Genomic DNA, 10,783 nt, shown 5'->3' with positions numbered 1-10,783 from the left:
TTTATATACTGGTTTGAGCAGCTTTTTCTTATCCTATATAGCATGGGTATGCCTTCTTTCTCCTTTCCAATGTATTGAATCTCATGTCCTCTCTCTTCTGGATTGTTAGGTAGTGAATGTGTACATTCTTTTTACAGCTTCTTACCATTTGAACATCTTGTCAGTGAGTCCTCCCAACAAAAGAGCCCAAGGCTCAGCTCTTCACTTGTCTAATTCTGACAGTCAGTGCATAGACAGACATGTGACTTAGGTGCAGCAATTGCATGCTCCCAGCCAAGACTTTGAAGCTTTATAACTGATCAAATTTGTATGGAAATGCTGAAATTAGTTTTTTTTTTTTTTTTTTTTTTGGTGGGGGGACTGGGTACTGGGGATCAAACTTGGGTCCTTGTGCTTGTGAGGCAGGTGGCAGAACCACTGAGCTAAATCCCTGGGCCTAGTTTTTGAAGTTCTTTATATCCTGGTTAGCTAATGGTTTTACACTTACCTGAAGTGTTTTAGTATTTTTGTGTGTGTGTGTGTGTATGAGATTGGGAATTGAACCTGGAGTCTTGTGTGTGCTAGACAAGTGCACAACACAGCTACAATCTCAGTCTCTCTCCCCTTTTTAAAAATTTCTTTTGAAACCAGTTCTGAGTTTCTTTGGCTCCCCTTGAACTGGCTAGCCTCCTGCTTTAGTTTCAAGTATCTGGGATTATAAGCATATGCCATTATGCCTAGTTCTAATTTTCTTTTAAGTAGCTACTTTTAACTATTTTAGATCCAGGAAGGTTCCAAGACAGTTGGAGGCTTTCAGATGGCTTTGTAGCAGCTGAGGCAAAAACTATTCTTCCTCATCGTGCCAGATCCAGGTAGAATTTAAATATAAAATGGTTCCAGTTTATTATACTTACTGTTTTTATGTTAGTGTGTGTAGTATGTGTGAAACACTATTTAAATTGTTCTATGTTGTGTTTATTTCTAGGCCAGACCTCATGGATAATTATTTGGCACTGATACTTTCTGCATTTATTCGTAATGGACTTTTGGAAGTAAGACTTATAAACAATATTCTATTTTATTTTTACTTTGTCTAGCAAAATTTTTAAACATCTGATGCATAAATATGTTCATATATATTATTTTGCAACAGTGTTATGTTTATTGTCATAGGGTTTGGTTGAAGTGATAACAAACAGTGATGACCATATTTCAGTTAGAGCTACCATCCTTTTAGGAGAGCTTTTACATATGGTAAGTTTAGCAACTTCTAATTATATATTTCATAATTTGTAACGTTTTAACTTATAAAATGAGTTATTTTAATAGTGTTGCTTTATGTCAACTCGAAAATAAATTAACATTTTAAATGAAGGTTTATCTTGGCATTGAAAAACACCTTTGTTCCCTATATTCTGATATAGATATAGATAGATAGATAGATAGATAGATAGATAGATCTGCTCTAACAGATACAGTAATTACAAAATGCTGAATGTTGATTTTTACACTCACTTTCAATGTGGATATTTTAGTCCTACAAATATTGGTTCGCAGAAAGGCTTCCTACCTAAAAAGCAAGAAATCCAAATTGTAAAATTATAGATACTAATCAGTCAGCTAAGGGTATAATTCTGTAATACAGAATCAATGCATTGTAGTCACTGGCTGAATTTTAGAAAACTGTGCAAAAATTCTAAATATAACTGTCTTGTTTGAACATCATTGTTTTTTGTAAACTTACAGAGAATGAGAATCCTTTTTGGACATTGGAATTGGCACTGTGATTATATGAAATTAATAATTTTGGGAAACTAGGAGAAAGAAGAGTGATCTGAACATTCTCTACATTTAGTAATTCAAGTAGGGGAGCAGCTCTACTAGTTTGCATTATAGAGATTTTCTACTTTTAGGTACCGTTAGATTAGCATAAGAGTAAATAGAACCACTAAACTCATAAAGGAAAAAGTGATCCTATGGCAAATCTTTTAAAAGTATGTTATGAGTTGCTATTCTTAGGGTGTTTTTTGTTTTTGTTATTTCTGTTCCTTCCTCTCTTTCTTCCTCCACCTTCCCCAGTGCTCACCTGTCAGTTGCTGGGCTGTATATAAGAGTGAAGTAAATAAGTGAAATTTAATGTTAACTGTCTTTTATTATATTCAGCCAGTTTCTCTGTTCTCTTTCAATCAACCTGTCAAGAGAATTAAATAACATTGCAGACTCTCAGGTCTGATTATATTTGTATTTAAAATTTTTAGGATGTTTTCTCTAAGGTCATCAATATCTAGAATTAATTGATTTTTTTTTTTTTTTGGTACCGGTGATCGAACTTGGGTCCTTGCACTCGCAAGGCAGGCAGCAGAACCACTGAGCTAAATCCCCGGCCCCAGAATTAATTGATTTTATACAAGAGAATCATTTTTATAAATTTAATCTCTTTCCTGGTCCCTATACACCAGAATTCTGTGGTTCCTTTGATGTATACAATCTGGTCAGTTTTAAGTGAAGTGGTGTTAATTCATTGCTTAGTATGTCTTATGTCTTCTGTCTTCCACATGTAATAATTTGCCTATTCTTATTAGTAGAAAGAGTTTGATGTGGAGATTTTCTTTATAAAGCAGAAGTTAGTAAGTTTTTTATTAAAGATTGTTGATATGAGACAAACTTATTCTAAGGAAGAGGTTTTTGAAAATTGTCAATTCTAAGTTTTGATACTGTATCTAGCTAGCATTTTAAATGTTATTTTTAACATAAATTAGATCCAGTCCCAATTTGCTATATAATCTTTTTACATCACTTTAAGAATTGAATTTTAGTTGAGTAACACTTTAAAATCATAATTTTAATGCTATAATAAAAGATCTGCAAAAATTAGTGGTTTATAATTTGTATTTATATGCCTATAATTGTTACGTCTCATGCATATTGAAAGTAGATAAAATTATAAGTATGTACACCTTGTGAAAAATAAGTGAATTTCAGGAAAATCCTCAGTTTCCAGTGGTCTTATTACAATATTACGTTTGCAGATAATCTATAATAAACTATTTCTATTTTCAAAATCTCATAAAATATTAACATTTTATTTTAGGCAAACACAATTCTTCCTCATTCTCATAGCCATCATTTGCACTGTTTGCCAACCCTAATGAATATGGCTGCATCCTTTGATATCCCGAAGGAAAAGAGACTGTAAGTATCAGAAAGATCCAGGAAAGGTTATGCTTAGTATATTTGATGCCCATTTAGATTACTTTCTCTTCTCTTCTTTTTTAAAAGAATGTAGTATAGATAGGTTTTGCTTGTAAAATCTTTAGTTTTATAGGTTAGAGGAAAAATTAGTAGTTCTCAAAATATTTAATGATTTATATTTAATAGTGGAGTAAAATCACTTTTTCTTTTGTGTGTGTTTGGTCAAGGTTGTAGAGTTTTTATCATGTTTCTAACAATGCTGGTCGAGGGTTTTGGGGATTATTTTATATTCTGAGCAGCAGTTTAAACCCTTTTAAAAATATCCATGAATTAATTTCAAATTTTCAAAAGCAGAAGACTACCAGTGTATGTTTTTGCTTGTGTGGTTAAAAAAATTGGTATTTAATAACCCTTACTGTAGGCATAGCCATAAACTGAATTCTTAAGAAGGAGATATACCAGACATTTATAAGCAAGTGGAATTTATAAGCAAAAATATGGCAATATAATAGCACTACTAGAGTTTCAGTACTAGTAATAAATTATATAAAAGAGAAGGTAACTAAATGGGAAGTGCTAGTAGGAATTTCTCTGTGTGTGTGTGTGTGTGTGTGTGTGTGTGTGTGTGTGTGTGTAGACTGGGGATTGAAGCATGGGTCTTCACACTGAACTATATCCCCAGCTCTTTGTATTTTGAGGCAGGGCCTCCTAAGTCACAAAGTTGCCCAGGCTGGGCTTGAACTTGCCATCCTCCTGCCTCAGTCTCACAGAGAGCTGGGAAACTGGTGTGTACCATTGTAATTGGCTTTTTTGATTTTGGGGGTGTTTTTATTGAGCACTTTTTTCTTTGATAATATTAATAAAATGTGGTTTATTATCTTATCAGAACTATGGATTTTTGTTAGCAATTATGTGTTCTTCAAAAGTTCAGTTAGCTGTAGTGAAAACACATGAGCTTTACTATAAATAATGGTCTATTATTTTGCTTCTGTCGATGAAAATACTATTATTTAATAGACTAGTTGTATCATAACCCGAGTGTATTAGAGACCATCTCTATTATGACTCTGAGCTAACATCAATAGTAGCCTTCAGTGTTTGTACTAGAAGTTTTATGATAGAGAAATGTCCTTCTCAAATTCTGGTAGACAAAACCTCTGGGTCAAATTATGGGCACCAATTTTTGAGTTTATTAATAATTTATTTACATTCAAAATAACAGTTGTGACAGTCCCCTTAAACTGGTTTTTCTTTAGCTCAGTAAGCTTCTTTGCTGATTTATTAAATACTTGCCAATCTCAATGGATCTCAAGGTTTTAAATTCTTTTTACCAGGATTGATTGCTGCCAAACTCTTTAAGATACCATTATAGTTACAGATTATGCAGAAAATAAACTGTTCAATTGATCATATGATTATATGGGTGAACAGTGAAACAATATTGCAGCTTCATACCATAAAGAAAATTAGTTCCAATGGACTAGGATTTACATATGAAAAGCAAAGTTTTAAATATTTAATAGGATAAAAAACTAAACTTTGACCTTGTGAAATGAATTCTTAAAGCCAGTATACAAAAGTATACAAAAAGAAAATATGACTATAATCAATGTTTTAGTCTGAATAATCAATGTTTTTTCAAGGAAATCAATACTTTGATTTAATAAAAATATCTGTCCTTAAATTTAAATTTTCAATAACTTAGCAAAACGTTCACTTCAAAATTATTTTTTCTTACTAGTCGAGCCAGTGCAGCACTGAACTGTTTAAAACGCTTCCATGAAATGAAGAAACGAGGACCTAAGCCTTACAGCCTTCATTTAGATCACATTATTCAGAAAGCAATTGCCACGCACCAGAAACGGGATCAGTACCTTCGAGTTCAGAAAGATATATTTGTTCTTAAGGTACTAACATGAAATCATGATTTTAAATTTATATACAGTTTTCTAATTCTCAACCACTAGGTTTTATATGCATGTATATGTTTGATTTTTGTAGCTTTATTCTTTTTTAAATTAAATTAAATTTTTTTTTTTTTTTTTTGAGACAGGGTCTCATTATGTAGGTGAGACTGACCTGGAACTCACTATGTAGCCCATGCTGGTCTCGAACTCACAGTGATCCTCCTGCCTCAGCCTCCCAAGTGCTGGGATTACAGGAGTGCGCCACCACGCCCAGCTGTAGCTTTATTCTTGCATATGAATTTTTTCTTGGCTTTCTAAATTTATAATGACTAGACAAGTTAGAGCAAAGATTTTGTAACTTGGTAAAATTTCAGTGATCTATCTGTGAATGAAGAAAACTTCTGTTTTTAAAATTTGAGCTTAGTTTTCAGATGTGAGGACAGTTTGCCTTAATTGTCTGTATTACTCTCTGGTGTTTTTTTTGTTTATTATTTTTTTTAGGATACAGAGGAAGCACTTTTAATGAACCTTAGGGATAGCCAAGTCCTTCAACATAAAGAAAACCTTGAGTGGAATTGGAATCTTATAGGGACCATTCTTAAGGTATGACAAGATACTTCATGGTGACAGCTTGTTTTCATTTTATTATTATTTATAATTTATTATAGTTATATGCTTGGGAGTTGATAAATATATTTGATGTAATATGTTTTGTTATTACAGTGGCCAAATGTAAATCTAAGAAACTATAAAGATGAACAGTTGCACAGGTATGTAAAAGATATCATGCATTTAAAGAATTTAAATTTGGATTATTATGTCTGATGCCTATTAAAAATAATAATTGATGAAAAGCACATTCAGTTTAATAGCATTCAATGGGTACAAACATTTTAATATGTCTTTAGGTATATACATACATTTTTCTCTGTCAGAACTCATCAGATAATTCTTTTTCTAGTTAATTCTGCTTTTAGTTTTGGATCAGATGGAGACAGAGATAAAAGTTTCTTAAATTGAGATAATATAAACTGTAATGGACTAACCTTAACATAAGAGAATGACATAGTAAGACACTGTATTTTTAATATATAACTTGGACTTTCACTTGTGTGTAACTTTGGAAAGTTCACCATTCTTCTTAACAGTCTCCTTAATCACATTGTCTACAAAACATACTCATGTTCAGGAACATACAGACCATTTCAAGCTACTCTACTACACTCATATGCTTTTACTCCTTGGGTTCAGCCAACTAGCTAGCAGTGCTGAATTTATTAGATAAGAGAGCTTTTCTTTATGTTTAAGATGTTCATGTGATTAAAAGTATTTTAATTATATTCATCTCTTAATGATACGTAACTTAATAGCAAGTTTTAAATATACAAACCTTGTAAATTACGCTAAAATAATAGCATAGTACTGACTTTTCATACTCCCCAGGAACAGAGATATCTTTTCAAATTTATTATGCTAACACCTGAACCTAACTGCCTCTATTTGGATTAGATTATAATGCTAATTTGTACTACAGTATTATGAAATTAAATTGAACTAAATTCAGTGGAAGCTTAAAAGACATAATAAATTATGTCCATGAAATTCAACTGCCTAAATTTACATTCTATTTATTCAACTTTACATTCTAGTTGTAGAGTGTATGTCTTCATTTTTTCTACTGCCTTCTTTCTGCCCAATTTTTTTTAAGCACCTAACTTTAAAATTCTTATTCCATATATTCTTTACAATTAGGTTTTTTTTTCTTTTTTACATTTTGTGTATGTGAGATGTACCAAATATGTTACTAAATTTCTTACCACATCCTCCAAATGTTTCAGATCCAGAAGATATTCAGAGCCTTATTATGTCATAACCTGTGGACAAGATTCTCAAATAATTTTCTTATATTGTTAATTTATTTTGATATTAGGTTTGTCCGAAGACTTCTTTATTTTTATAAGCCCAGCAGTAAATTATATACCAATCTGGATCTGGATTTTGCCAAGTCTAAGCAGCTCACAGTTGTTGGTTGCCAATTTACAGAATTTCTTCTTGAGTCTGAAGAGGTAAGCACTCTAAATATTTTCAAAGCAAGTTTTTTTATATTAAATTTGCCTTTCTTCTCCCTCTGTTACCACCATCTGTTTTTATTTCTGAGTATGCATAGGGTGTAAAATATAGGAAATGAACCCAAACCTAGATGTGAAGTAGTTAGGATATTTTGGGCAAGTTACCTGCCCTCTAGAAGACTTAGTTTACCCTTCTGAGAAATGGAGAATAAGACCATCTCTAGGTAGCATTATATTGAGTAAGATTAAAAACAGCAGGTACTCAGTGACTAATACTTGTTATCAGTAAATGTTACATTTTTTGTACCTGATTAAAGTTGGTTTTTCTAAATAACAGGATGGGCAAGGATACTTAGAAGATCTAGTAAAGGATATTGTTCAGTGGCTCAATGCCTCCTCTGGAATGAAACCTGAAAGAAGTCTTCAAAATAATGGTTTATTGACTACTCTTAGTCAACACTACTTTTTATTTATTGGAACACTTTCTTGCCACCCTCATGGAGTCAAAATGCTGGAAAAATGCAGTGTCTTTCAGTGGTGAGCATCTCTAGATTCTGTTAAAATATATACCTAAACTTTATTTTCAGTATGGTTGCTATGCTATTTAGTTTGTGCATATCTACTGCTAAATTTTATTTTTGAAATAGTTAAAGTTGTCTTCATGTTTGACATTCTTTTTTATGTTTTTGTCAATTAGATACTTTCTCACAAAAATGTTTGTTTATATTGGAAATTTAAAAATATTTATTAAAATGTTTTCATATACCCACTCTGCCATCTGCACACATACAAAATGCTAACTGTGGGTGGTGATAGATGTGTAAATTAATTTCATTATTGTAATCATTTCTCAGGATATACTTTAATCAATTCATCATGTTGCCAACCTTAATTATATAAGATTTGTGAATTATATCTAAGTAAAGCTGGAAAAAAATGATTTGTTAGACTAATGATAGTGCAGTAATTTCTAATAACCTTTATCTTTCTTTTTTTAAAAATTTTTAAGTCTCCTTAATCTTTGCTCATTGAAAAACCAAGATCACTTGCTAAAACTGACTGTTTCTAGCTTGGACTATAGCAGAGATGGACTAGCTAGAGTCATTCTTTCAAAAATCCTAACAGCAGCTACTGATGTGAGTATCACATAAGCAATAAAACTTTATTTTTAGTGCCAGTTAATTTAATACTTTGTAAAATTTTAGGCTAAGTAAAATTATAAATTTTGGGAATATAGGATGGAAATTGGACTTTAAAATTTTTACTTTTTCCATATGGTATATATATATTTATATCAAGACAACGAAGCTATTGGATGCAAAGAAAAGTATTATATTTTACTAGTACTAAATAAATATTTATATCAAAGACTAAGCCATCTAAAAGTTCTTCTGTCCTTTTCAAGTAGCCCAAGTTTCCCAAAACAAATGAAAATAGGCTATCCATGGTGAAGTTCTTTTGTTGTTACTATTTTTTGGTTTTTGATTTTTTAAAATATTCATTTATTTTTAAAGGCCTGCAGGCTGTATGCGACAAAACATTTAAGGGTATTGTTGAGAGCAAATGTTGAATTCTTCAATAATTGGGGAATTGAGTTACTAGTGACTCAGCTACATGATAAAAACAAAACAATTTCTTCGGAAGCTCTGGATATTCTTGATGAAGCTTGTGAAGATAAGGTATACTTCCTTTTTTTAATGAAATACTGAGTGATAAATTTTTATTGAAATGCTCACTGCTAATTGATAATTAAATGAAACTGTAATGTATATAGTACACACAATTTTGAAAAAGGAATGTGTTATTGTTGTGCAGTTCTTAATTAGTCTTCTGATTTCTTTTAGGCCAATCTTCATGCTCTTATTCAGATGAAGCCAGCTTTATCGCATCTTGGAGACAAGGGTTTGCTTCTCCTCCTGAGGTAAATTCTAAGCAAACTTTTTTCTGGGTATATTTTCTGTTATGTTCTGTTGTCTATATTAAAGCTGTGTTCAAATCTGAATAGGTACCTTTGAACTTCTGAAGTAGAACTATTTGCACGAGTTGATAACATTCCTCATGGAGAGTTGCTACATGTGTGTAACACATCTTTATTCTTATTTTCATCCTCTTTCCCTCTCTTCCCTCTCCCCTCTCTCCATCTCTTGGTTCTCTTCCCTTCTGCAAAATAGCCATCTCCATATTTTCTATTATCTGTCTTTTATTTTGCTCTTTATTTATATTTTTAACTTCTCATATAAAACAATTCATCTAATATTAGACCCCCTAAGATAAAGACTCAGGTAAAATATGGACAGCAGAAATGAATGAGCAAGTTTCAGAAGTACGAATGACCAATAAGTAGGTGAAAAAGTGTTCAGCATTTCTAGCCATTAGAGAAATAAATGTAGATTAAAACACTGAGGCGCCGGGCGTGGTGGTGAACCCCTGTAATACCAGCATTTGGGAGGCTGAGGCAGGTGGATTGCTGTGAGTTTGAGGCCAGCCTGGGCAACATAGTTAGTTCCAGGTCAGTCTCAACTACATAGTGAGACCTTGTCTTAAAAAAAAAAAACGAACAAAAAAACACAGATTCCTCTTTACTCAAGAAAGAATGGCTGTCATCAAGAAATGAAAAAAGTTCTGTCAAGGTTGTGGGGAAAAAGGAGCTTTTCTACACTGTTGGTGAGAATGTAAACTAGTGCAGCTGCTGTGGAAATCAGTATGGTGATTCCTTTAAAAAGTAAACATAGAAATTCCACTTGACACAGTTATTCCCCTTCTAGGTGTCTTCCATGAGGAAATAAAGACATCATATTACAGTGATACAGGCATATATGCATATTTATAGCTGCACAACTCATAGTAGCTAAATCTTGGAAGAAGACTATGTCTACCAGCAGATGAATGGATAAGGAAAAAGTGACATTTTTATATAATGGAATACTATTCTGCCACAAAGAAGGATAAATTTGAGTCATTTGTAGGAAATTGAATGCACCTTGAGGACTATTTTAGAATCTTGGACATCTTTTTAATACAGAAATTGTTCACTCTTTTACATGTGGGTTTTTGTTTGTTTATATTTCTTTGTTTCATACTCCATTTTCTTTATTGTCATTTATGAGTTTTTTTAAAAAGATTGTCAAAATTTATTTACTTTTGTAATTTGATGAATCATAGATGATCTTTTCATTTTAAAGGGGAACTATTCCTAATGTCTTTTAGCTATATAAGCTTGTCTTTATTTTAGCTGTTTAAACAATTTTTGTTGGACTTCATGTTAAATTGTGATGTTTTAATTTACAGATTTCTCTCCATTCCAAAAGGGTTTTCCTACCTGAATGAAAGAGGTTATGTGGCAAAACAACTGGAAAAGTGGCACAAGGTAACTTCCTTTTGAATAAAGTTTAATTTATGTTTTTATCTTGGGAAATAGAATTGAAAATTCAAAGTTTTCTCTCCTCTTTGGTGTTTTAAAACTAATGAGATTAAATATTTAAATATTCATATTGTCAGGTTTGAAATTCTATATAATTTTCTGCTAGTATTTATATCCATTATTTAAAACTGTAGCTATTTCTCTTATGGTGAACTGTTGACTTTGTTTACGGAAATTTTGCTTTTAAGTAAACTTATTTTGTATTCTACTAATGA

General features: G+C 31.8%; 1 protein-coding gene across 7 annotated transcripts in view; it reads left to right on the top strand.

The window, feature by feature from the left end:
- Rictor (RPTOR independent companion of MTOR complex 2) overlaps positions 1–10,783 on the top strand; it is a 122,723-nt gene that overhangs the window by 80,847 nt on the left and 31,093 nt on the right. For all 7 annotated transcript variants that reach the window (XM_010607748.2, XM_010607750.2, XM_010607755.2 and 4 more), the window contains 13 exons: positions 761–851; positions 965–1,031; positions 1,153–1,233; positions 3,071–3,171; positions 4,913–5,078; positions 5,580–5,681; positions 5,802–5,848; positions 7,009–7,144; positions 7,485–7,684; positions 8,157–8,283; positions 8,662–8,826; positions 8,992–9,068; positions 10,436–10,514. In XM_010607748.2, coding sequence (XP_010606050.1) covers positions 761–851; positions 965–1,031; positions 1,153–1,233; positions 3,071–3,171; positions 4,913–5,078; positions 5,580–5,681; positions 5,802–5,848; positions 7,009–7,144; positions 7,485–7,684; positions 8,157–8,283; positions 8,662–8,826; positions 8,992–9,068; positions 10,436–10,514 — 1,439 coding nt within the window. The remainder of the gene's footprint in view (positions 1–760; positions 852–964; positions 1,032–1,152; positions 1,234–3,070; positions 3,172–4,912; positions 5,079–5,579; positions 5,682–5,801; positions 5,849–7,008; positions 7,145–7,484; positions 7,685–8,156; positions 8,284–8,661; positions 8,827–8,991; positions 9,069–10,435; positions 10,515–10,783) is intronic.

This window comes from Fukomys damarensis, unplaced genomic scaffold (genome assembly GCF_012274545.1).
Source record: "Fukomys damarensis isolate Sample0158 unplaced genomic scaffold, DMR_v1.0_HiC HiC_scaffold_1, whole genome shotgun sequence".
In the NCBI taxonomy this organism is placed as follows: Eukaryota; Metazoa; Chordata; class Mammalia; order Rodentia; family Bathyergidae; genus Fukomys; species Fukomys damarensis.
This window is presented reverse-complemented; position numbering and strand designations above follow the sequence as displayed.